Genomic DNA, 25,882 nt, shown 5'->3' with positions numbered 1-25,882 from the left:
GTAGTCATGGTTAGGCTTCAGAATTAACCATCAGAAAAGGTTCATACTTCACACTATTGTTTCCATCTCTTTGATACAGATCAATAGTGACTTGGTCCACATTTGCAAACTCATCTTTGTAACCAGAAAGGCTGGAAAAAAAATTTCCCACCTAAGTGGAAACCTTAATCTCTACAGTGAATAAACATCAAAAATCCATTGGAAGAATATGAATTCTGAAAATGCCCAGAAATTCCTTTAGGGTGTTTAACAATCCCATATGATATCTTGTTGCTGAACATTTAATTTCACAGTCTATTCAGAACACATTTTGAAAAGCTGTGGGAAACATTTACAATACCTAGATTTTGGATTTGTTGATAGGGGAAAAGAAAATGAGAGTAAATGGTCAGAGTACATAGCAACAAATCAGATAATTAGCTAAAACAGATTAACTAAATATTTTTGATGAAAAAAAACCCACACAGTTGGAATCAGTAGGCTATAAATTTTCCCAAAGTATTTACAATTAGTTCTTCAGTAGTGTTCTGCATTACTTTTCTTTTGTAGTAGATGATATTAGCATGTCATGTTATACAGAAGACATTGCATCCTGAAAATCACGAAGATGTAGTTCTACATTCATTTAATAGATCTTCAGACTCAAGGTTAGTCTTTTTCTCTCTGCAACCTGAACATTACTGAGTGTTTTTTTTAAAGTCTGGCTGAGATTATGCCCAGATGAGGGTAAAGCTTATCATAATAATAATCATTACATAAAGTCTTTTCATTTTCATGCCTCAAGTTCAGTGATTACAGTCTCCATTTGTCTTAGCAAGTACAATTAGAGAGAAAGGCAACTGGTGCTGACCTGACAGTTTTTGACTCCTCATTCTGTTCCGTAGTAGGACATTTTATATTCCTATGCTGACGTCTGATCTAAGTACTCAGTACCTCCACTAAACAAAACCACAGGCAAGCCTAACATCAAAGGTTTAATGTGAAGTATATCATGTTGTTCTTCTAAGAGCTTTCATTACAGCGCAGAAAAGATGTCAACAAAACAATGATTTGTACTAATGAGAAGCTATAAATTGTTAGCAGATGACAAAGATGTCTCTTCAAGGGGCTCTTAAAATCTCTCAATCATACTTTTACTGTTACCCTGTTAAACTTAAGATAAAGCAAGCTCAAATGAGAAGCAGCTAGCACATGGATAAGCTTCAGTTAAGTTTACTCCTTTAGATGGAGCACCAGGTGTAAGTTTTGTGCCAGGCACATACCTGTTTAAAGTGTACTCTGTCTCCACAGATTGTAGGATTGTACACCTCCTGGCTGTCCGCCCCTTTTACTAGGTATAGACTTAACATCCTTTCACTGAAGTGGAACCTTCATCCCTGTGACATCTTGAATGCTTTTTGGCTGCTGGTGATCTCAAAAAGCAGATTTTGTAGTAGACTTGCATATGTGTGCATGTGTGCGCGTGCGCATTTGTGTGTTTGTGTACACACATGCATAGTGTACCACAATGGAGGTTTTGGAGAATAGTATCATCTAAAACAAAAGATTATAGGTTATTCATTTTCAAGACACTACTAACAAAAAGAGGATACTTATTTTTTATACATTGGAAAACAGAAAAAAATGCCTGTTGTTTTGTAAAAGATGTGACTTTTTTCCCATGTGTGTCTGGGCTACCACATACTCAGTTTTGCAGGTTTGGGGAAATTCTCACTGAATGCTACTACACAAATGCATGAATGCATGAAAACTCGAAAACATTTTCGCATTAATTAAATTTAAAAAATACCCTATTATAAGATATTACAACTCATTGTAAGATGCTGTTATATATTTTAACTTGTCACATATTACTTCCTGAATATATTACTTCCATTGCCTATGCTACCACTGCATGTGTCTGCTGAGACAGAACATCCAAGGAAGATTCTAGGAGAGAGGGACCCCAATGTCCCTGCTTCCTCTATTCCCCAAAACACCACTAAATTCTAAAGTGATCAGATAACACCGTACGCCACAGCAGAAGCTGTGCACCCTCTTATCCAACTATTCTTCTCCTGCATGGTGTATCTTGCCTTCACATGTACTGCTGCCCTCCCCAGATGGAGGATTTTTTGCCAAACCATTTCCCTGCAAATTCAGTTTTAGCACATTTTATAATATCTCTTCTTATATACCATTTCTCGGAGTTGCCAGAGTATGTTTATTAACATAAACATTTTTTTTTGGTCTGGGAGATTTATAGCAGTGCATCTTCCACACAGGTAGTCTGCAACATAGCAATCCCACAATAATGAAAACAATGTTAGATGCATATAGGTTTCTTAAATTAGTACATGTACAAAAACACTGTTAATAGAGCACAACATTTAAAAGCTGGAGTTTCAAGAACAGTTGTGTAGTAGGACACAAAAATTCAACAGACAGGTACATTATTTCTTAAAACTATTTTCCGAAGGTAGTTTCTCAGGATGTTTTCTCAGGAAGGGGTTGATCTATCACAAAGCACTGTAAATCCTGGACAATCTTTTTGACTGCCTCATACTATAATCCACAATGGATAAAACATGAAAGACAACTAGGGCCATGACCAAGCCTGCTCTTGAGGATATAATCTGAAAATTCATCAGAAGTGTAACAGTAACAGTGCTGCAATTAAGGATCAAAGTATGTGTATGGATCTGAGAAACAAGGTGTGCTGGAAGTAATGTAGTAATTTATATAAACTATTTCAGTTGAGATCAGGAAAAAAAAGGTGAGCACACTTTGTTACCAAGTCCTTCATGTCTGGCACAGATGAGGCAGACAGATATCAGATGTCATAAAGAGCTCATGTGCCAGAAAAGCTTGCCCCTTTTTACATGCTCTCCATTTTATTGGTCTAATAAAAAATATATTTTTAAAAACTTTGTCTTAGACATGCTGAACATGGAGCTGCTCATCATTAGCTTCTACTTTCTCACTTTAATTCTAAGCAAGAGAGTAACACTTGCAGGAACTTTACAAGCCTTCAGGCAGACAGCTACTTATGGGGAAGCAAAATAGCCCACAAGAGCCTTCCTAAATTTGTAAGCAGATGTAGCTAAAATGACTAACAGGAAACAATACCTCCCTTTTGAGTTGAGCATCTTGGGTCTGTTGGACTAACTGTAAAACATTATTTTCCCTTTTCAAAATCACTACAAACATTGTGTTAAAGCTACTACCTAAAATTTGACTTTCCATTTCTGCACTTTCTGAATCCGTCCTCTGCACCTAGAGTTTTTCTCTCCCACTCTCCAAAATCTTTTTTTTTTTTTTAATTCCTGCACTTGGGAAATACAATCCAATATTTTACAACATACTTTAGAATAAGACTTTTGCTATTAACTAATCCACTACTCCTGTGCATTAACTTAAGATCATGTAAAAGTTTTTCTAGGAGTGGATGTTTAAGCCATTTTACAAACTACAAGACATTAACTTATCACTGAAGCATTACAACTATATGGTAAAGAGTCTGCCTTTCAAAAATTCACCTGCTTCTAGGTTAGAAGCTGCTGCAGTACAAACTGCACACAGTAACAACAACAAAACAGTCAGGTTTAAGAAAGAAAATGGAAAAAAAAAACTGATGGAAAATTAAGTAAATGCAATTTCTTTACTAGCGTATTTGACCGCAGTTAATATTAGCCAAGATTAACAAACTTTTAAAGAGTGCCATTGAATTTAACAGCTCTTAGGGCCCTTCTCTGCAAACAAACAGCACCGCTGAGAAGCAGTCATTCTGCTGAAGCTTTTGTTTTGAATCCTATTCTTTCTTGGTTGGCAGTCACTGAATCCCAGCCGTTTCCTAGGTTTTCATCCAGATTACCTTTAAGCATTGATATGGCTAGACTTCTTAGTGATTTATTTTGATCTTCTGAGCTATTCCAGAAGGACCTCCTGCAAAGATCCTGTGCACTGCAGACTTCAGAGAAGCAGTCATATGACAATTGGTGTAAAAAGTTTTATTTGCTGTGTAACTCCTGACAAATTATCAAGTTTTTAGTTCATCCACAGTATTTTCTCAATTATATTGTCACATGAAATGCACAAAAGCATCTTTTTTTCTGCATACACTGTCTCCCCCAAATGCTAACAAAAACAATTACAGCAGATTAAGAACAAACCTACAGCATTCACTTACTTTAGTCGGTTCTGATACAGAGGCATACTTTTTTATTTGAGAGTCAACTCCCAGAGACTTGGCTAATTGCACAGCATTTGTATCATCACTGATCAGTGTCCCAAGAGCCACAAGCAGTCTAAAAATGGCTTCAAGATCTTGAACAACTTCCATAACTGTGCTGATTACTGATAAACATTGAGCTTTGCCCTCGATGTTGTTGACTTTATGTAAACAAACAGCATAGTTCAACGTCAGTGTGGCAAGTGCAATATGAACGTTCTTATTACTGCCTGATTTCAGTTCTATTGCTTGTGTCATTATTTCATCCCTCTGTTGCATCATGAACTTCTGGCCTGCCTGGCTGACAAAACAATTGCAAAGAGCTCTAAGTGCCAACAGCTGGTTTGCTTGCTTTCCTTTAGGGTTCAAAAATTTAAGGAGGAGGATGATAAATTGTACACGATCCTTTTCACTGCAGAAGTTCTCATTCACAGTGGGATGCCTGATAGACAATCTAAGAATGTCTAAGGCTGGAAAGACAATATCTAAGGAACAAAAAAAAAAGTTTTAATATTAATATTGCATTATGTGCAAACATGCTGGCAGTTTCTTTCAGATACATAGATTTGTAAACTCCTACTTTGGAAAACAGACATTAACAGTTTTATGCAGAAAGAGATTCAGACAAACCACCAAGTTGTTGGAAATTTACAAAGACAAATTCTGATGAAACCTGTTCTACAAACACTTCAGTTAATCACAAAAATATGCTCCCTAATCTAAGATAAATACAGTGCTTTTCAAAAATCTTTCCTAAAAGCTCTAATTGATAAAACTGAAGGCAAGAAAAAAATAGTCAAGGTAACTAATCCACAAAGGATTCTCAAAGCTTCTCAGTGACAGAATACCCCTACATCAGCACCATCTTTGCCCTCATTCTAATTCTTACAGTTTAGTACTGCTATGGAACTGCTTTCAGATAAATAAAACTTTGTTTTGTTTTTTTAATTAACTTCAACTCTCTCAGATATGATTTCTAGAAAAAAAAGGATATCCTTAACTGGAAATCTACTCACTTTAAAACTGATCTAACATGCTCCATCCACTTCTCCAATTTCAAATATATCTGCTCCTTGAGTCTTCCATCAATATCTCAAGTCTATAACCAAATCAGGGAAGCTGAATCTGCTCAGCTACTCATTGAGCAGTTTTTCCACAGATATGCAGCATCTTGAGAATAAAGACTTTGTACAGTAAAAAAGCTCCAAAGATATGAAGATGTTAGCCATGATCAGCTACTAGCTCTGCAGAGTATAATTTTAAGTGATTTTATGCAGCATTTTTTAATTAAAAACAAAAATCTTCCTGTTTGTAAGCTTTTAGCCACAAATTTAAGAAAGCAGTTTGTTCTAAACTGCATATTAACATATCTGCATATGCAGTGTATCCAGTTTTTCCGGAATGTGTAAATAATAGCCCAGATAAAGTCTTTCTAGTCTGTAAGTAGAGCAACAACCTTTTTTGGCTTGACAATGTTACATTTATCAAATGAAATTACATTACCTCCACTTACATCCATTGAGAACATCATTTCACCAATGCAGTTCTGGCTGCATAATGTATCTTTCAGTAACCTCCCCTCTTCTATCACATTAAACAGGAGCTATTTTTCTTCAACATCTTTCATAACTTATTTCCATAACTTCACCTTTCATTTGATAAAAACTTACGGACTCCAGCCTGACACTTCTGTTCTACTTCCAAACAAGTTTCACTGCTGTTTTTGGAAGACACTCCTCAATGAAATAACTATGTTTTTCTATCAAGTTCCTCCATCTTTACTGTTGCACCAACAACAAAACCTGACTCCCTATTACCGATTCTGCAGTTCATGCCACTGCCCCTGCTGATGACCAGCACTGTCTCCTTGTACAATGCTATGTGTATTAGTGCCTGTGTGTCATTTTCTGATTTCTGTTTGGGTTATAAACTCTTTGGGACAGACTCTATTTAATGCCCAGCATAACAGAGTTCTGGTTTGTGGTGAGGTATTGATGACATGACAATACAAAAAAATAATTGCAAATGTCTACCTTCTGGCCAGTTAACTGCTTTCCATAAAGTCTGAAGTTGTTGTGCTGTAGGTGCTTCTGCAGAGGTGTTACATATTGCGAACAGTATCTTTTCGAGGATTATCAAGTCATCTTCTGTAAGCTTTTGTTCTTCAGATGCACTTCCGTTAAGTTCCTTTAGTTTGCCTGTATGACCGAGAGAAAAGGCACAGCACTCTGACATTAGAACTTTACATCTGAAATAATTTTAAATATACTACAAAGCATTTTATGAACAAGCCATAACTGCTGTAATTGTATTTTGTAGATTTTTTATTTTAAATATTAAAATATTACTTTTCCCTCCTTCATCCTGTTTCTAAGATTTTAATCATCAAAATGATTGCCATTGTACATCTCCTAGTTCTGTAACACAAGGATTCAGAATTCATATCTTAGCTGACATGCATGTGAAGATGCAGAAAAGAATCACAAGAGTGTTACGTTTGTGTAACTGAACTGTGATTCCTTTTTATTCTTGTCTATTATTAGGGAACCAAAATAAAAAAGAAACTATGTAACTCAGAGTCACCGTAAATCAAACTGTTCTTATTTTGATTGGAATGTCATAAACAAAATATGATTGCTCAGTGTCCTGCATTCAAATTTGAATGCAATTTAAAATAAAAGTTTTCAAGAATTCATGTGTGGCATTTTGCTCAGAATGGATCTAGGATTAGCACCTGCCATTCATAGTTCTTCCAGAACTGACGACGGCCATGTCAATAAAAGCATCAGCAGACAGTATCATTCACATCAGTATGCTCTTACGAGATTTATAGTGTAAATAAAAATTAATTAAGGCCTTATTACAAAAAAAAAAAACCCTAAAACATATAGCTAGTAAATCTAGTCCAGTCCAGTCACAATATTTACAAATGTATTTAACCATGCACTGTTACAAGATTGTAGGAAACACAGTAAGCCTACTTTTCAGATTCTAAGCTTCAAAAGCAAACAGAAAACCACTATGTTCTTGTGGCTAATAAGGTTATCATTCAAGAATATGGGACAAAAAATACCTTAATGCAGTGCGTTTTTAAGATTAAGTAAAAGCCTCTGCTTTGCTGTACCACAGTAGAATGAAAGCGAACCAGTCTTGGAGTTCTCCCTCTTAGAAAGTTCTGGACAAAAGTTTGCTCTAAAAACCTGTGGAAAACTAGGAGGAAGCTAGATCTATTTACTAGTGATAACCTCCATAAAAGAATCTAGTTTGTGAATCCGTTGTCCTCTCCTTGAACAAACATCAGAGTGCAAAAAAGAATGCAGGGTGATAGAAAGAGGCTGACTGAAGATTCCAACTGATGTTTTTAAAGAGGTAATATCTTTTCCTACAATATGAATATGAACTAGTTTTACAGAATTCCAGTGTACTAARGCACTCCACAGAAACATACTGAAATAAACTGAAGACAAGTAGAGTAGGGATTCTGTGGAAGATTTACAGAAAATACAGAGGAAGAGATAGAAAGGAGTCATGGGAAAGAAGAGGAAAACAAACCAACAGTAATATTCAACAAAATGATACACCACAGCAAGGACAATTAAACAGACTCAGGAAATACTGAACGCTTATGTACTGCAAATCATTAATAAATATGATACACAGTTTTCTTTTCCGTGTTATGCAGAATTTCTGCTTAAATATAGAAGGGAAGATAACAAGCTATGAAACTGCAAACACCTTACTTTAACATGTCATATATTACACTATATGACTATCTGGTGAACTGAAATTTTCAGCAGCAGAATCAGAAAGGGATTGCACATAATCTGCATATCCAGCAGTCAGGAGAAAAAAAAGCAGTCTTAAACTGGTAAGTTTATTTACCAGCTTGGTAAGTAAAATACCAAACAAAAGGCATAAGTGTGGGCAAGACAGAGTACATTATATATTCTTTAATATTCCTGTGAAATTTACTCCTATGCCTTCAACTACATCCACCATCAAAACAATCAATCTGATTTTAAAGGGCAAAACTGAGAAAGAGTAGGAAAGTTATGGGACATCAGTTAGCTTTTTGGAAAGATCAAAAATGAAGTTACCATTTCAAACAGATCAAAAATAAAGCCAGCCTCAAAATTAAAACACTGACCCAGTATCTGTGTAGGATTGGCCTGATCAAAGGTGACAGCCTCCTTCTTAGGAAAATAAATATTTTCTGTTTTAGCTGCAGCTGATTGGTAGGCACCCATTCCTACATAAAGGAAACATGACAATTTCAACAGTGTACCAAAATATTTGACAAAGAACAGTACTAATAAGTTCTTCTTGCTGGCTGTCATTCAGAAAAATCTTAAAAAATAAGATTGAATGCTTATGCAAATAACTGTCCTTATGTTATTAGTACATAAAAGGATTACAAAACTTAAAGCAATAATCTCAGGCAATTCCGTCATAAACTGTTCTTTCCCTCATCTACAAATTTACTATACAGTTGCAAATTATTAACAGTGGTTTCTGAATTACAGTGAATTACAGAACTCTAAACATGCAATCACTCCTTCAGAACAGGTATCGCAGTTAAGACATGAAAATGGCAAGGGCCAAATTTAGATAGCAGACCCCTCTCTGCCTCCCAGAATCTTATCTTTTGATTATTTTCAGCAGTTTTCATATACTGCAAGATCTGCAGATATCACCAAGTGTCTCTGAATGCTTATGTCACATGCAGTATTAGCTTGAGATCTCTTCAGAAGCGAGTAATAAGGGAAGATCTTTGATCCATGAACTATAATTCACCTGTGATTCCAGAAGATCATTAGTCTTACCCTTTGTAATTTCCATTTAAACTGCATATATTAATTTCTCCAAACAGCAACATCACTAGTAGCAAACTGAAAAATTTTTCGAAAGCAGATTACCATCATATATTTTAAAGTGTTAGTGCAAGATTCTTGCATGTGAAAAGGCTTCCTTCTCCGTATTTTCTGAATAATTTCCAGAGTATTAAGAATTCACCCATTATTTTTAATTTCCACCAATATAGAATCTATGTCAAAAGAAAAATAATCTGTGTCAAAGCAAAAGATCGGTGATGCTTTTTATTGGCATCATCTCTTTATTGACTCATCTCTTACCTGTAGATAGATCAGCTTTACCCACTGAAGCTACTGCATTTGACGTAGAACCAGGAACATAGCGACCAGCACCTGAATGGAGATTAGGCTTTTTAAACACCACCACAGGTAAGGAGATAACTATTTTATAAATATATTTAGTTATATTTCAAAACTAGTAAATATTAAAAGTGTTGTTTTTCATTAACAGAATTAAAAAGAAGTCTTCAACACTTTCTGCAATTTAAGGATTATATTTGTATATATCTGTGAGGGTCATGCATGACATTCACAAGCCAAGCAAACCATGGCTGGGAGGCATTCTAGCATGCTCTCCGTCATCATTTGGTGCAAAAGCCTGGCTCAGCAGAGGCCTTGACCCAAGCAGAGCTCCAGGGGCAGGGTGCAGCTGCTGAGACCTGAGGCTAGAAAGAGGGCCTGGGCTCTCCCTGCACCTGGAGCCCCAGTGGCGTCTCCTGCAGGAGGTGTGCTCTGGTTGTAGTGCCAAGTTGTCAGGTGAAAGAGCTGCCAGGAGAGGTGAACAGCCTGTGCACCATGAGGAGGGATGAAGAGGGGATCAACAGGGTCTTTGTAGAAAATCTGCAGAGACCAGAGACCATGCCACAGAAAGCAAGGAAGGAGGGACAGGTGGACCATGATCAAAAAGGTATAGATAGGAAACTCTCTGGCTTCTGGCAACAGAGGAAGGTTCCTGCTCCACCTGCAGATCTGAAATGTTAGGATAGGCACAGTGTCTCCCTGGCAAACAAGACCTATCAGGGGATGCATCAGAGCCAGCTGTGATGCACCTAGTGTCTGCACAAAGGGTGAATGGTAGTGGGGGATGCTCCTTCCTGAAAGATATGGAGGAATCTCTCCTCTGACCTGACACGTTGAGAGGTTTGTTGTTTGTCTGGATTCAAGATCTTGCAGAAGGACTGCTGAGGCTTGCCTGGCCCTCAGATCATTACCTGCGGCTGCTCTTCCACTTGGGCACCAATAATACTACCAGTGAAGAGAGTACTGAGAGTAACTAGAGAGCTCTAGGGACATGGGTGAAGGGCCCAGGTGGCGTTTCCTTAATCCTGCCGAGGAAGTGAAAGTACTTGGGTAGAAGTGGACTAATCAAGCAGGTCAGCACATGACTGGTTTCACAGGTAGGACTTTGGCTTCTCTGACTACAGGACCCTCTTCAAAAAGCAAGGGCTACTGAGCAACAATGGGTTAAGTCTGACAAAGCAGGGCAGGACTGTCTGCAAACAGGCTTGCTAACCTAGTGAGGAACACTTTAAACTTGTTATATCAGGGGCAGGTTAGAATCATAAAATTTAGCGTGGAAGGGACCTCCAGAGGCCATCTAGTCCAAACCTCTGCTCAAAGCAGATCTTATTAGATATTTCTGGGATTGCTTGCATCCGGCTGTCTTGCCCTCCTTTCAGCACATGTCAGAGGTCTCAGTCACAAGGAGAACTATGCTCCCAGCAGAAGCTCACCCCTCACAGCCTCTCCTCTGAGCCAGAAGCTAATGGCATCCCTCAAGGATCAGTACTGGGACTAATATTCTTTAATGCCCTCCTTAATAACCTGCATGACATGACAGAGTGCACTCCCAGCAATTTAGTAGGGGCACCAGATCAGTGGGAGCAGTCAGTGCACCAGTGGACAGAGCTGCTCTTCAGAGGGACATGAACATGCTGGAGAAATGGGCTGATGGGAACAGCTGATGGGAGGCAGCAGTGCGCCTGGGCAGCAAAGAAGGGCCTCCATATCTTGGGCTGCATTAGCAGAAGTACAGCCAGCAGGTCTGGGGAAGCGATCCTGCCCCGCTGCTTGGCACTGGTGAGACCACACGTGGAGTGCGGTGTCCAGGTTTGCATTCTCCAGTACAGGACACACACTGATGTACTGGAGTAAACCCAGAGGATGCCACCAAGATGGTCACAGGGCTGAAGCACAGGATGTACAAGGAGACGTTGAGACAATGGAGTTTGTTCAGCCTGAAGAAAAGAAGATAAATGGTAGACAATGATAATGTCTCCAACTACCTGATTGTGGGATACAGCGAAGACTCTTCTCAGAGTACACAGTGATAGAATGAGAGGCAACAGGTGCAATTTGGAATATGGGAAATTCCAACTAAATATCAGAAGTTAAAAAAAAAAAACCACACAACATGAGGAGGTCAAATACTAAAAGAGATTACCGAGGGAGGTGGGGAGATCTCCATCCTTGGAAGTGTTGAAGACTAGAATGGACAACTCTCTGAGCAACCTGCTCTAATCAGACCTGCTTTGAGCAGGGGATTGTATTAGATGGCCTCTGGAGGTGCCTTCCAATCTAAATTATTTTATATTTCTATGATCATGGCATGTTAAATACTTCTAGTTTCTTTTAGGCATAAGCTTGAATAAAATGCAAACCACTTTCTTCCTCAAATGCCTGATTACTTTATCCTCATACGTGTAATTGAGTTCATCATCCTCTTAACAGAAATCACTGAACAATTTATCATATTTTAAATTGCTAATTTACTACAGTAAAGATCAGGTCATAAGAAAAAAAGCATGTAGTTCTATGAAAATATCCAATCCTGAGTTGGTCATGCATGTGAGAGTTTGGCAAGCATGAGGGTTAAGACCTTCTTCATCTGTTGTTGGAACATTAGTACATTGCAGAAGACAAACAGAATGATGTGAGATAGACCAGGCAGCAGAGGAGCCCTCCTCTTCTAAACAAATCCAGACATGCCTTGTCGCTTTTAATGTTTAAGTATCACAGCTGTGAAGTCCACCTAGTCAGTCTGTGCGACAGTGCTGCCCCAAATGGAGAACTGAAAGGAACAGCAGTCTGGAGCTGAACACTGATTAGAACTAAACATGAAATACACACCTTTAAATTCCTGAAAGATACATTGCAAGAAAAAGTACAAATTATACATTACCTGTAAATGGATCTGCTGCAGGTACTGTATTTGATCCAGATGAAGAGCCTGGAACATAACGTCCAGCACCTAGAAAAACAGTAAGAAAAGCAATGACTACTATAGCTAGATGTTAGCACTGTATCATCACTTTTCAAGCAGAAGCAGCTCAAAACAAAGCAAAACATCAAATATGTCTGACGACGTATTGTGGGGTTATGACAAATCTGATCCTCTCCACACAGATTTCCCTTGACACTGAAACAAAACTCTTCCTAATTATTCTGGGGTAAGATCTTTGTTTTCTGAAGCATCCATGTTATGTTTGGTCACAGCTAAATCAGAGTTATAGCCTGATAGACATCTATGATGGAATAACTGACTGGATAGATGAGGGGAGAGCAGTGGATGTTCATAGAATCACAGAATGGTTGAGGTTGGAAGGGACCTCGGGAGATCATCTGGTCCAACCCCCCTACTCAAGCAGGGTCATCTAGAGCACACTGCAAAGGATCGTGTCCAGGCGGGTTTTGAATATCTCCAGAGAAGGAGACTCCACAACSTMTCTGGGCAACCTGTTCCAGTGCTCTGTCACCCTCACAGTGAAGAAGTTTTTCCTCACGTTCAGATGGAACTTCCCGTGTTTCAGTTTGAGATGTCTATCTTGACTTTGTTTATCTTGATTTCAGTAAGGCTTCTGACACTGTCTCCCATAACATCCTCATAGGCAAGTTGAGGAAGCATGGGCTAGATGAGCAGACAGTGAGGTGGACTGAGAACTGGCTGAATGGCAGAGCTCAGAGGGTTGTGATCAGTGCCAACAATGTACCCTTGTGGCCAAGAAGGCCACTGGTATCCTGGGCTGCACCAGGAAGAGCACTGCCAGCAGGTTGAGGGAGTGGATCATTCCCCTCTACTCAGCCATGGTGAGGCTGCATCTGGAATACTGTGTCCCCCAATACAAGAGAGACATGGAGCTACTGGAGCAAGTCCAGCAAAGGGTGACTAAGATGATTAATGGACTACAGCACCTCTCATATAAGGAAAGGCAGAGAAAGTTGGGTCCGTTTAGCCTAGAGAAGAGAAGACTGGGGGGGGAGGGGGGGAAATCTTGTCAATGTGTATAAATATCTGAAGTGTGGATGTAAAGACGATGCAGCCAGATTTTTTTCAGTGGTGCCCAGTGACAGGATGAGCAGCAACGGGCACAAACTGAAACACAGGAAGTTCCATCTGAACACGAGGAAAAACTTCTTTACTGTGAAGGTGCCTGAGCACTGGAACAGGTTGCCCAGAGAGGTTGTGGAGTCTCCATCCTTGGAGATATTCAAAACCTGACTGATATGGTCCTGGGCAACCTGCTCTAGATGAACTTGGTTGAGCAGGGGGGTTGGACTAGATGGTCTCTAAAAGTCCCTTCCAACCTCAACTATTCTGTATGTGCATAAGTTCATATGACCACAGTTTCATGAGTTATATCCGAACCTGATGAGAGTCTGCATGCTCATTTCCAGTCCTTTGCAAGAAAAACATTTAGCCCAAAATCATTTTCATGGAGTTTTCACTCTTAATTTAAATGCTGTGAAGATGGCTGTAGTAAGAGTGGTTTATTTTGTAATGTAATGTTTAATTGATTAACATGGTTCAGCTCCTGAGTAGTTAACTTGATTACAGTTTCCTCTTCCTGCCTAAAAGAGGGTCATTAATGTATTTCACTCGGCTTAGTTTCAGTCCATTCTCTAGTTAAAATTTTTGTATTTTATTCATCCCCATAACAGCATCTGGCCACCTACCAGATTAATACAAAAAAGGTTTTTCTTCCAATGCTACCAATCAGAAAAGAAAGAATAGACCGAGAAATACAACAGGCTTGATTAATATTTTGTTGAAGATTTGTTCTGACAAATACCTTGAGACTTAACAAGTTTCCACATTTTTGTTGTCAAATCTACCCATGCCTTTCCTCAATAATTTGAGGACATGAAATAAACAGTACTGTAATAAAGTACAGAAGCTAGAACGCTGAAGTCTCCTTGTGAAGTGACCTGCACTGCTAGGCAAATATTAAACAATAGGCATATACTGGCATTATAGTGTACAAAACACTTTATATCATTCTGCTGGATTCACACTCCATCCCTGTGAAGGAATACATTTACAGAAAAAAAATGCAATTATTAACTAAAATTGTTATATTAGAGCAAAATATGAATATTTAAAATATGCATCTTTATCTCCTTGATAGTTAACATCTTTAGTTGTGCACCAGGAAGTTCAAATTTTTACCTGTAAAAGGATCTGAAAATTGAGCGGTTGTATTCACCAGTGTTTGCCCTTTAGTGTTGTCCATAATAAACTTTGCCACCTGATCCAGAAACATAGGATTTAGATCATTCTTTTGCAGGAAGTTGTATGCAGTCAGCCAAGGATCATCAGTGATGTTATACGGCAGTTTGTAGGAAGGCCCACTTTCATTTACATCAATAGTGAAAACATAGTCATATTCCTTTAAGCAGAATAAATACACAAGCAAATGAGAAATTTGTCATCACATTTTGTATACAGATGTATACAATGTAGGCTGAAGCTCTTAATCTTGGCCCTGGGTCTTTCATACTGTCACTTGCAGCTTGTATCAATAATATTCCCCTACATGAACTACAAGTCTGAAATATTTAAACCATATCCTGTGTTTTCTAGAATGCTGTATCTCAAGAAAGAGTAGACTATGACAACAGATTCTGCTAATACATAAGCAAATATATTAGAAAATAATTCAGGCATCAGATATAACCCTGCAGGGACAAATCTGGCTACCTGCAAAACTGTAGGAGAGTCAGACGCCTCAAAAATTCAGGCTTAGAAGCATACTCTAATACTAAAAAGAACAAAGTCCTGAGGTTTTGTTGAAGCATGCTAAATACAATTACGACCTGAACGCCCTTCTTTTAGTGGTGGCACTAGATACAGACTTTTCTCTATGCAAGTTTCAATAAAGGACATGGCTACCTTTAAAATTATCACCCATCTTTCTGTTCAAAAGTTAAGGAAAAGGGGCACGGAAATCTGGTAACTAATACATTAGATGATCCTCAGATCAGTTTTAAGACTTGTTCTCTTTGGAAAGGAAGTCAAAACTAATTTTTCAAGGTATTAGCAATAAATATTAGAGAACTCGATCCCTTCTCTACTAGCTAACAGTTTACTTTTCTGCAAAATAATGTGTCTACATTGGCTAGCTGGTTTTACAAAATGCATTTCTAATGTAGTGCAGAAGCTGGTATTTATACTTCCATCTCAGTTTTAGCAGCCCAAAGATGTACAAAAAAGTACCACCAAATCCCTGTTTTCTAATTTATATTTTATGTATGCAAAGACTGGAATAACATTTTTTTAAGTATGCAATTAAGCATTTTACTTGAAGGGAGTAAAACACAAATGTTTGCATACCTTTCCTTCAAATAAAACCTTTCCAGATGTTTGCTGTGTGGCTCCAGAAGAACCAACAACATCACCAATCTTTATCCATCTTCCTTCACTAACACTCCACTGATAGGCTTCAACTTTCCCATTATCTTTAATGAGACGCGTCTGTCCATCTCTTGTTCCTGTAGACAGAAGTGCTTGAGAGTGTTAAGAAGTTTAAAAACAAGATTTATTTTAGGGAGAAAAAAGTCTTCAAGTAGCAATCAAATTCAAAGAGGAAAAGATAGTTCAATAAGATTCAAAGTTACAGCACAGAAAATAAAAACATACTACATGTTGCCACAAGAGTAACAGAAATCCTGACAATAACATTCCACAATTACTATACTGGCATCTGCCACCAAAGATGCAAAAGTAATCCTCAAGTCAAGTATTCCAAACGTTCATCATTTTCCTAAGGATATGACAATCAGCAGAGGTGATAATCTCTCACGGTCTAACAAGATGGGAAACTTCATACAACTCTAAGAAAGGTGACTGGCAATTTATACCACTTGGTGGTCAGAGTCAAGAGCTGAGGTCACTGGTTACCCTGGGAAAAAATATTTTTCTATTTAGAAATAATCTTAACTCTCACTGCTTCTTCTGTATTCTTAGTAACGTCCTGAGTACCTGTAAGAAGTACATCCAGTCAATCAAGACAAACAGTTTCTCAAGCTGAAAGCTAAAGTATGGGAAAAAAAAAAAAGAAAATCATATCTACTTCTCTTTTTTAGGAAAAAAATTCCATATTCAATAGTCCATTCACAAATTACACAACCTTCTCTTATACTGCTGGCGCAGCTGGCATAACAGATCCAAAACACATCCTCAACACATTGTAGCATCTTGAAAACTACTTTTTTGAATACCTCATAAGAGAAGTATTTTTTACCATATAAGTCTGCTACTGGTATGTATTTAAACTATAGTCTAGCTTCCAAAAGAATCAATGAAATGACAGCAGAGCAAAATTAAGCTGTTTTCTTCAGCAATTCTATTAAAAGTGATCAAAGTCTTCTTAATTTTAGAAAATATTAAAAGTTTCAATGCCTCAGAACCAAGATTTGGAGATACCTATAATATAACAGCAGTGAAATAACTTACCAGGATCCTTAAGATGTTCTCTTCCTGGAAGGTCATCAGCATTAATATCTCCTAAATCACCAGTTTTAGGGTCAATTGATGCTTGAGAAAGCTCATTTTCAAAAGCTTGAATCTCCTCAGCACTTGCTGTACGTTCCAAAGACTCTGTAAACACTCTTATGATTCCATCACTGAGCAGACAGAAAACATTCAAATTTAAATATCAAAATGTTTACATGCATTCTAATAATGTCTTCTATGTTATGAAAAAACATATTTATTTCTAATAAACCTCTAAATTATTTTTGTACATAGAATCCAGCTCTCATGCTGAAAACAGCCTATAAGAGGAATTACCTACTTAACTTGAAGCCGTATCTGTAGTATAATTTTAAAATGATGGTAGGATATGCCTATCAAATAGGTACTATATACAGAACTTACAAGCCTATCCATAGCACTGCATTCAATTGTTAGGCACATTCCCAAAGCACTCACTCTTTACTGCTGCAATCTGCATGGAAAAAAATAATCTGATTTTTTTCTGAAGTACAGAAGAACATACTTAAATTAACCTTCTCCCACTTTGATGGCTTATTTTTAAATATAGAATTAATTCTGACATCCAAAACAATGCATAAAACTTCATCATGGATTCTCCAGTTTTAGATATGCCAATATGGTGATAGAGTAAAACCAGGATACCTTGCACCAACTACGATGTCACCATTGTCTAACACACAGCAGCACCATACAGACTGAGCTGGGAGTCTGATTGTTTGAGCACATTCCCCTTGTTTCCAGATTCTAAGGGATCTATCCTCTCCAGTAGTCACAAAATCTAAAAAGGAAGAAAGAAGAGTTTAAAGCTGTATGTATATTTAGTATATTGCGATACAAGGCAGATTCCTACAACTGCGTATCTAACAACTGAAAGAGTAAGAGGAAGCTTTTTATAATTTAATAGTTTTCAGTCACAAGAGGAGAGCTAGAAGAAAGCAAAAATCATGCGTATTTCTCTTCACAAAAGAAATTAAGTGCATAAATTGTGGACTGATCAGCCAGATGGGGAATGAAATTATTCTCATGGCAGACAAAAGATTCTTTCCTCCTGTCAAGGATATAAACAAAGAACTTAAGAGTAATTTTGAGACTATCACAGTTTTATCTTACCCTGTGTTTCCAGAGTTTCACAGTTCTTTTAAATCTCTGAGGCTTTTGCAGAGTAGCTTCTGCTTTTTCAGGAAACATATATAAAGCACCCTCAAAAGTCTGTGTCTAACTTCTAGCATCTCCTCTTTGACAGTTTTAAGATAGAAGAGATTTGTGACCTACGCATCCACTAATATACATCCATTCACCTAGTGAACGAACATGCAAGTATCATGTACACCACACGAAGGTCACCGACTCAGATGATCTTCAGCAACTCTCTGTAACAGTTAGTTTTGAAGCTCTAAATCTCAAAACTTCAAATATAAATGCAATTAACCATACATATGAAACTCTTAATCTAAACTATTTATAATATACTGCAAAAACTTTCTGTGGAAGTACCTAGATTTACATTATCTCAAAATGTCACGCGTACCATTCCATTACTCTGCTACCAGAGTGCCAATATGCAGGTGACAATGTAGACAATAGTTTTGCTTGTTGCTTCAAGAAAGCGAAAGTTTTACTCCAGCTTTATAATTAGGCCTGACTCAGGATCTTTCATCTCATCTACTGTCAGGGTGATTCTGCCAGAAACAGGATTTGGATTCAATCACAGACATTTTTATTACTTATGCAAAAGGAAGCAGCAAATAGGGAAGAAAGAAAAAAAAAAAAAGGAAGTAAATGAAATGCCAGCTGAGTTCTTCTGTTATGGCAGCTCCACAGAACTACTGAATGTCTACCTTGCTGTTTTATTTTGGAAGAATGTTGGGCCATAGTCACAAAAACAACCTTACCTTTACACTGAGGGAAGACAGATATGCTGTATATATAATTCGTATGTCCATAATACACCTGCAGGCACTCGCCAGAGATCTGCCATCTTCGGATACTAGCATCATTAGCACAGGAAAGGAATTCCATTTCACTGAGAATAGCTAAACCTCTCACACAATCTTCATGTCCTTCACAAAAGAAAGAAAAACAACTGAAAATTTTATCAGAGGCTTAGGGATTTTTTGAAATTTTTGTTTTTAAAAAGAGCATGTGACTCCCCTGTGAAATTATCAACTGCAAGAGTATTTACCAGTGAATGTTCTTTCACATCTGCCTGCCTTCCACAGTTTAATAGTTTTGTCAGCTGAACCAGTCAACATTAATCCCTGTTCAGGCAGTATTTTCACTGCCCATATAGCAGCTGTGTGACCCTGCAAAAAAGCCAACATTGTTGTTTTTTGCTGACAAAAATCAAAGCATCTATTTAATACTCATACAGAACTTCATACCTGTAATGTCATCATACATCTGTCATTCAACCACACTTTGGCTGTTGTATCCCATGATCCACTTAGTAATGTGCCGAATTTCCCAGATGAAAGGCTGCAAACTGGAATGAAGGTTCAAATCAATACTGACATGTTTCCTGCATTGTCACCAATCTTAGACCAGTAATTTAAGCAGATTTATTTAAGAAGATTTACTTCTATTAGCAGTATATTTATTTTGTTGAGGAGTTTGGGGAAGAATTAAAACTGTAGTCACACTGCAACTTAGAAAAGCACTGCCTAAAAATCTTTTCACATGAGATTGCAAAATTTCAAATCTTTTTGCCATTCATATTTTTTAAATTTCTCTTAGCACCCATTCTTTTCTCCTACGATTAGAATATGTTTACAAGCAGGGCAGATAATCAGTCAAGACACAGAATTAACACAATGTTTTATTTGTAATATTAAGGAGAAAGCCATGATTTTGTCAACTTGTATTAATTTACATCCTCAAGAAACAAGACTTCATAGCAAAATATTCAACTCATCTTTCTGGAAGGCAAAATACTGTTACCAAGAAATTGTGCTTACATTCAAAAATATATTTAACAAACAATAATCTGAAAATGTTCCAGTAACAGGGTGCTATAAAACTGAAGACACAGAGTGCTAATAAAGTTCTAATAACTAACAAGCTTACAAAAGCAGTTAAGTCACGAGCAGAGTACATGGTCCGTCTGAGTTTCATAAAAGAAAAGTATCGCCTGCTGTGTCTTGCTTCTGTGATGCAACAGTGAGAACTGGATAGTATTCCAGCCTTGTCACTAAGCAAAACAATTATTCATGCCCTAGTTTTTTCCCATTTCTAAAGCAGATTTTAGGATTAATCTGAGCTTCACATTTTTAAACAGTTGCACATTACCATAAAAAGTATTTAAAAAAAATTTTTTTTAACTATTTCTAAACATTTCATTGTTAGGTTGTGGGGGTGGTATATAACCTCTCTAGAACACCTCATCCCTTTTTACAACTCTGTAGGGAGCATATCACATGTTCTGTTATCAACTCACCCATCCCAGCTTCCCACCCAAGCACATGAGCTATTCCTTGCCTTCTTACATAATGATGTTATTTTCTTTCCTTCTCATAGCAAGCCAAGGGGTTTAAAATAAATACAAATAATTTCTCTTTTAAATTTTTGGTGCTGCTTGGAAGCCCAGGATATTCTCATGTTGGTATCCACAACCCTCTTTAATAAAGTAGAAAGACCGTCCAAAACTTAAAATAATTAATTTTGACATTCCATGATTATGAGATTAGACCATTCAAGGGTGTATCAATACTAGATCAGCTTACAAAAAAGACAAATTTAGTATACTAACATGAAAAATGCTGAATATTGGGTTAATACATCACATGCTGCATTGACCAGAATGAAGAGAGGGAAAATTTCTGCAGTGAACTTTTAGCCTTCATTACATATTTAGATCACCAACTAATATTAGAACCCCACCTAAGTAACCAAACAGTGAAAGTTTGTTTATCTGTTTAGGAAGCTCACTCTTTCTACTTCTATGAGCTTGGACACAGATTTATGCTTAACAAAACACACAGTTTGTACAGAGGACTAAATAATTGCTTCTTAAATAGGCAGCTCTTGACAAAATGGACATCATTCTGCTATGCCTGTAAGTTGGCATGTGAAATACTAGCTACAGGGTTTATACAGGAAAAGATCATACTTGGAAGTCCTTGTGACTGACTGGCACTTCATGAATTGAAATTATAAAATTTTATTTATAGAGATCATAATGTTCACTACATTAAAATACCAGAGAACTCAAAATTCAGTTTTACAACTTCAACTTATTTTCCTCTCTAGCATATCATATTAACTTTTATGCAACAAAAATCTAAAACAAAATTACTACATACCTGTGTTTTTATGGCCCTTCAGGACATAAAGAGGAGCTGGGTTGTCAACTGTGAAAATGCAAATATTATGATCATTGCCACCAGTTGCAATCAGCCCACGAGGATACAGGTCACTTGGAGGTATGATGCACACACAAGATACAAAATTTGAGTGGCCACTCATACAGTGCATTTCAGTAAAACCCCTGTTAAGACTAAACATATGTGATAATCAGTTCAGAGTCATGACAGAAATTACTTATTTGAGGCACTGAAATATAACAGGTGTTTGATATTCCAACTCTTGAACTAATACCTATCCTCACAATGGGTTGAATAGCAAACTACGGATGACCTAGAAAGATGAAAATTTAAGAGAAAAAATTATTCCAAAAACCTAGCCCAATAAGCAATATACAAAGTTTTCCACTTACTTATCAATAACTGGTGGGCCTGGAAGGACCCAATTTTATTTTTCCTGCTCACTGGCAAACACTATGCCTAATGTGACCAGAAGTAGTTGAAGCTACAACTTGCCTGTAAGAAATTCTTGGCTGTCTGAAGACTTAAATATTTATTCCAGTACATCCTAACAACACCAGAGTATGTAAACAGAGAAGAAAGTTTACTGACTGCAAAATCTATTCACTGGCTCTCAGCTGTGAGCATTATAGAGGATTAATAATCAATGGATTATAACTGATTCAAGCAGCACCCTTACTTCTCCATCTTGACCTGGTCTCAGTAGGCAGAGCATTCACTGAAAGAAAAAAGTGGTAATCATCCCCACATGATAAAGGCTTTCTTTCAAAAACAAAACAAAACAAAAAACTGTACAGTATATCACTTTATGTTTTCACATTCACATACTAAAACCTGGAAGAGGTAGGGAAACTGTGATACTCTTCTAAATTCTAAAATGTCTTCTCTGCTAAAGGTATACAGAACAAATGAAGATAATGCACTTTCTGCTAAAATTTGAAGTACAAAAATAATATACACAGCAGTTTGCTTATCCACTGAACTCTATCTACTGTAATCCCACAATCTTCAAAGCAAAAAAAGAGATCAATACCTACCCTATAACTCTAAGTTACCTATATCTTCCTCTCACAACCCTCAAAAATTAGAAGTCAGAACTAAAGACTTCCTTTCCCGCAAAAAAATTCTAAGCAATTTAAGAAGTTCTTCCTCTAGTGAGGAGCAATTCAACAGGACACACTTAGGTTATTCTTTCTCACTCTTAATTGTAGAGCAATATACATCCACTTAATAAAAACCTATGTAAACATTCAGGCAAATTCGCTAGTTTTCTCTGCTTCACTAAAACTTCACTGCTTCACAGTGGAAAGAACATGCATGCCTGGCGACTTCAGAATACTATTCATAATTTGAAGCTATAGACAAGTGAGCAAATATGTCTTGCTGCTTCCAGCAATAATCTGTATCTCCACCATCTCATGTCTACATTGCTCAGCAGTATCTCTTCTGATCATAAAGACATGCTGAAAAATTCACTGAATGACTGGCATATCCACTTGGTAACCACATTGTGCAACAAGAACATGAGAGAAAATAACACTTTTTTTTTCTTTTTCAATGCCTTTGCATATTTATGCTTTTTGTTTAGTTTTTTTATTCATATTCTATGTTCTTAGAAGTCTGCTCAGCAAGGGGAGAAAAGACTTCTTAAAAACATTCTAAATGAAGTGCCCTATTATCACAACTGGTATACTTTTACATAATAAGATTACTTTGACACTTAGTAGGGGGAGATGAAAATGACACCAACATCACCTAGAAAGCAATGCTACACTCGTTGAAATTACCAGCATCTATAAAGAACACTAAAATATCAAAATACAGTTAACTGTTGGATAAATATCATGCTCCCCCAAAGCAGGCACGCCAGTGCTAAGCACCATGGCCATTCACAAAACCGACGGCTTACCCCGAACTCATCAAAAAGACTCTATAGTCAAAAAAAAACCACCAGCACGCACAAACCAGCCATCTCCCCCCGCCACAGCCGATTACGCAGAGCGGTCCCAAGACAGGCCACGGCCGCTGCCAGCCGGGCAGCCAGCGCGGACGGGCAGGACTGGCGGTAACGACGGGGCCCTCGTCGGGGCACCTGCAGCTGCACCGTCGCCCCTTCCCCCCGCCAGGCCCGGCCGGGGCGCAGCTATGACCGACCGGCAAGGCCGCGGCGCGGCACTCACCCGTCGGGAGCCCAGAGTCGGGCAGTTCGGTCCCGGGACACGGACACGAAACCACCCTGAGGGAAAAGGCCGCTGGTGAGGCCCCGCACGTCCTGCCCGTGCCCCACCAGGGAGCAGCGGAGCCGGTACACACCGCCCTCGCCAGCCATGGCGGCGGCGCGCAATAGGCCGACTAGCCGCTCTGACACAGCAACAATCACCCCCGCCGCCGCTTCCGGAAACCGCCATCCACCGCGCCGGAAGAGGCGTCATCAGGCACGCTGGCGGGAGGCGCRTAAACTCCATGTCCCAGCAGGCACCGCGCCAAAGAGAGCAAGAAGAGTAGGCGCCTCGCCGTCGCGGGCCGCTCTGGGAGATGTAGTCCTTTCTGGTTGTCGCATAGGGTTTTCTCCCATCTCCCCTTGCAATCGGCGGCTGGAACGAGATTTCTGAATCTCGCGATAGCAGGAAGCCGCGGTGGTTGGCCCGGCCGTTGCTGCGATACCGGCGTCGTTGTCGGTGGAGGCTTAACGGCCGCTTGGGAGTCCGGTGAGAGCGAGGGGCCGTTGCCGACCATGGGGCGTCTGTGTCCGCCCGTGCTGCCCTGGCGGTCCCGGGCAGCGCGTAGTACCAGCGCCCCTCGGTGGCTGCCGGCTGTCCTCGGCGCCCCGCGGCACTTCGGTGCTCCACGGTCCTGTGGCAGGTGCCGCCGGCCCTCTGCCCCCGGTTGATCTCTGGTACTTTTTAAGAATCCCTACAAATTAAAGGACTGCTTGTTATGCTTCTTTTTAGGAGCAAGTTCAGAAGGAAACAGATATGGCCAGCAACCACAGGCCTCCAACGGCACGTCCTTCTTCAAGAGGAGGAATAGGGGTGACCGCAAGGCCTAGCTCTTCGTTAAGGACCCCATCAGCAACCAGAATAGGAACAGGGGTGCGTTAAAAAAATTGAATGTTAACTTTGATGTGTTTAGATTTTTAGCCATGTTTTTTGTAATTTTTCATGAGACAAGCCATGGGTACCGTGACTGGATTGATAAATTCTCAGAAAGAAATGTAAGTTTTCTTGTTTTGTAGACTTTGTAATTTTGACTGAAAGGGCCCAAGGAAGTCTTGCATCAACAGTTCACCTGGTATATCTTAAAAGCAGTAATGTCACAGATGGAGATAGCAATGAACAGGCTGCTTGCTGGTTATCACTTATCTTCCTACAGCTGGACATTTGACTAAGGCTTACTTACCGGGAGATGTACAAATGCTGAAAGATTTCTAGATGAACAATCTAAATTTTGAAGGAGTCTCACTCTTAAGGTTTTGATTGCTTTGACAATTGCATAAGGACAAAAAATTCGTAATTCAGAGTTGGGATTTTTTGTTTTCATCTAGATGCCTCCTGGTACATCAAGACCTGGTTCTCGTGGTGGTTCTTCAAGTACTGGAGGAGTGTTGTCATCTCAGATTAAAGTTGCAGACCGTCCAGTGACACAACAGGGATTAAGTGGAATGAAAATGGGAATGAAAGGTATTTTTTACTGAAAATGGCTATTAGTGTGTCTGAAATCTTTTTAAAGGAATATTTAAAAGATTTTAAAGGAAAACTTTTTTTCCCGCAGCTGTACAAATTGCAGGGTGAATAACTATGAGTAACAGTAGCAGGAGAAAGAAGGGAAGCTTAATGCATCCCTCCTTTATTTTCTCTGTTTTTGGCAAACAGAAAAAAGGCTTTTATGTGTTTAAGCTTTGTTATGATGTTCACAACTCATTAAAAATCCTTAAAAAGAAGAGAAAGATATAAACTATGTCTTCTTCCAGCACTGCAGAACAATAAAAAATATTTTGTTATGCAGTAAATTTTCATATTATGCAATGTATATCTTCACTGCGGTTTAAAATGAATTTCTGCTCTCATTTGTTTTAACCAGGTAAAATCATTTGAGAATACTAAGAATGTGGTAGTTTTCTGCTTGTAAATACTGCAGATTTTTTTTTTTTTCCCTCCATAATTTACAGGTCATCAGAATGAATAGCTTTCTAACAAAATGTTATTTACTCTCACTTGACAGGTCCTCAGAGACAGATAATGGATAAAACCTATTATCTTGGACTGCTGAGGTATGTGTTAACAATAGAAGGCTTAGTGCTCTGTTCCCTTTCTAACTTACTCCAAGGAATGAAATGCAGCAACATGAAGTTAAGAGTTGTATTTAATGATAACATGGGATAAGTGGTGTTCACTCATGATGAAATCTGTCCTGGTATAAGAGTTACGAAGGTCATTTTGCGAATACTTTTTAGGGGAGAGGAATTTTATGCTTATGTCTAGATACAAGTAGATATCTTTGCTATTTTGTTATTGGGCTTGTTAAGTTATATGCACTCTCCACCAGAATTAGTAACATGAGTGTCAGGGGTTTGAACTTACACCTGTACCACGTGATAGGTCTGATAGCTCCAGTTGTACAAAGCAGCATTCCAAATTAAGGACTTTTTGGTGTGCTTCTGTTTGATTATGCTTGGATTGTACACTGAGCTAACACTAACAAAGTCAAG

General features: G+C 38.4%; 2 protein-coding genes across 16 annotated transcripts in view; one reads left to right on the top strand and one right to left on the bottom strand.

Annotated features, from left to right (window-relative positions):
• Positions 1 to 3,626: 3,626 nt before the first annotated feature.
• PLAA (phospholipase A2 activating protein) lies at positions 3,627 to 23,586 on the bottom strand. Of its 3 annotated transcripts, none has more exons than XM_026078705.1 (14): positions 23,355 to 23,585; positions 21,154 to 21,347; positions 19,237 to 19,337; positions 19,038 to 19,158; positions 18,748 to 18,915; positions 17,498 to 17,633; positions 16,814 to 16,983; positions 15,692 to 15,849; positions 14,528 to 14,747; positions 12,263 to 12,331; positions 9,343 to 9,414; positions 8,358 to 8,459; positions 6,244 to 6,408; positions 3,627 to 4,695 (listed from the first exon to the last, which is right to left on the bottom strand). In XM_026078705.1, the coding sequence occupies exons 1-14, from the start codon at positions 23,501 to 23,503 to the stop codon at positions 4,130 to 4,132; spliced, it is 2,391 nt and encodes a 796-aa protein (XP_025934490.1). In that variant the 5' UTR covers positions 23,504 to 23,585; the 3' UTR covers positions 3,627 to 4,129. The 3 variants fall into 3 exon arrangements, with proteins under 3 accessions (XP_025934490.1, XP_025934492.1, XP_025934491.1); XM_026078707.1 differs by lacking the exon at positions 23,355 to 23,585 and adding an exon at positions 21,854 to 21,889; XM_026078706.1 differs by lacking the exon at positions 8,358 to 8,459 and having other exon boundaries at positions 23,355 to 23,586.
• A 185-nt stretch (positions 23,587 to 23,771) lies between these two features.
• IFT74 (intraflagellar transport 74) overlaps positions 23,772 to 25,882 on the top strand; it is a 46,938-nt gene continuing 44,827 nt past the window's right edge. For 12 of the 13 annotated variants that reach the window (XR_003255637.1, XR_003255636.1, XR_003255635.1 and 9 more), the window contains exons 1-4: positions 23,772 to 23,882; positions 24,126 to 24,266; positions 24,719 to 24,854; positions 25,396 to 25,444. Coding sequence is in view for 5 of the 13 variants with exons in the window: in XM_026078695.1 (XP_025934480.1) it covers positions 24,150 to 24,266; positions 24,719 to 24,854; positions 25,396 to 25,444 (302 nt within the window). In the remaining 8 variants the exon portion in view is untranslated. Of the gene's footprint in view, positions 23,883 to 23,931; positions 24,037 to 24,125; positions 24,267 to 24,718; positions 24,855 to 25,395; positions 25,445 to 25,882 lie in introns of those variants that run through there. The other variant, XM_026078696.1, reaches the window with a different exon arrangement.

The sequence above is a fragment of the Apteryx rowi genome, unplaced genomic scaffold (assembly GCF_003343035.1).
Source record: "Apteryx rowi isolate R43461 unplaced genomic scaffold, aptRow1 scaffold_483, whole genome shotgun sequence".
NCBI classification, from domain to species: domain Eukaryota; kingdom Metazoa; phylum Chordata; class Aves; order Apterygiformes; family Apterygidae; genus Apteryx; species Apteryx rowi.
This window is presented reverse-complemented; position numbering and strand designations above follow the sequence as displayed.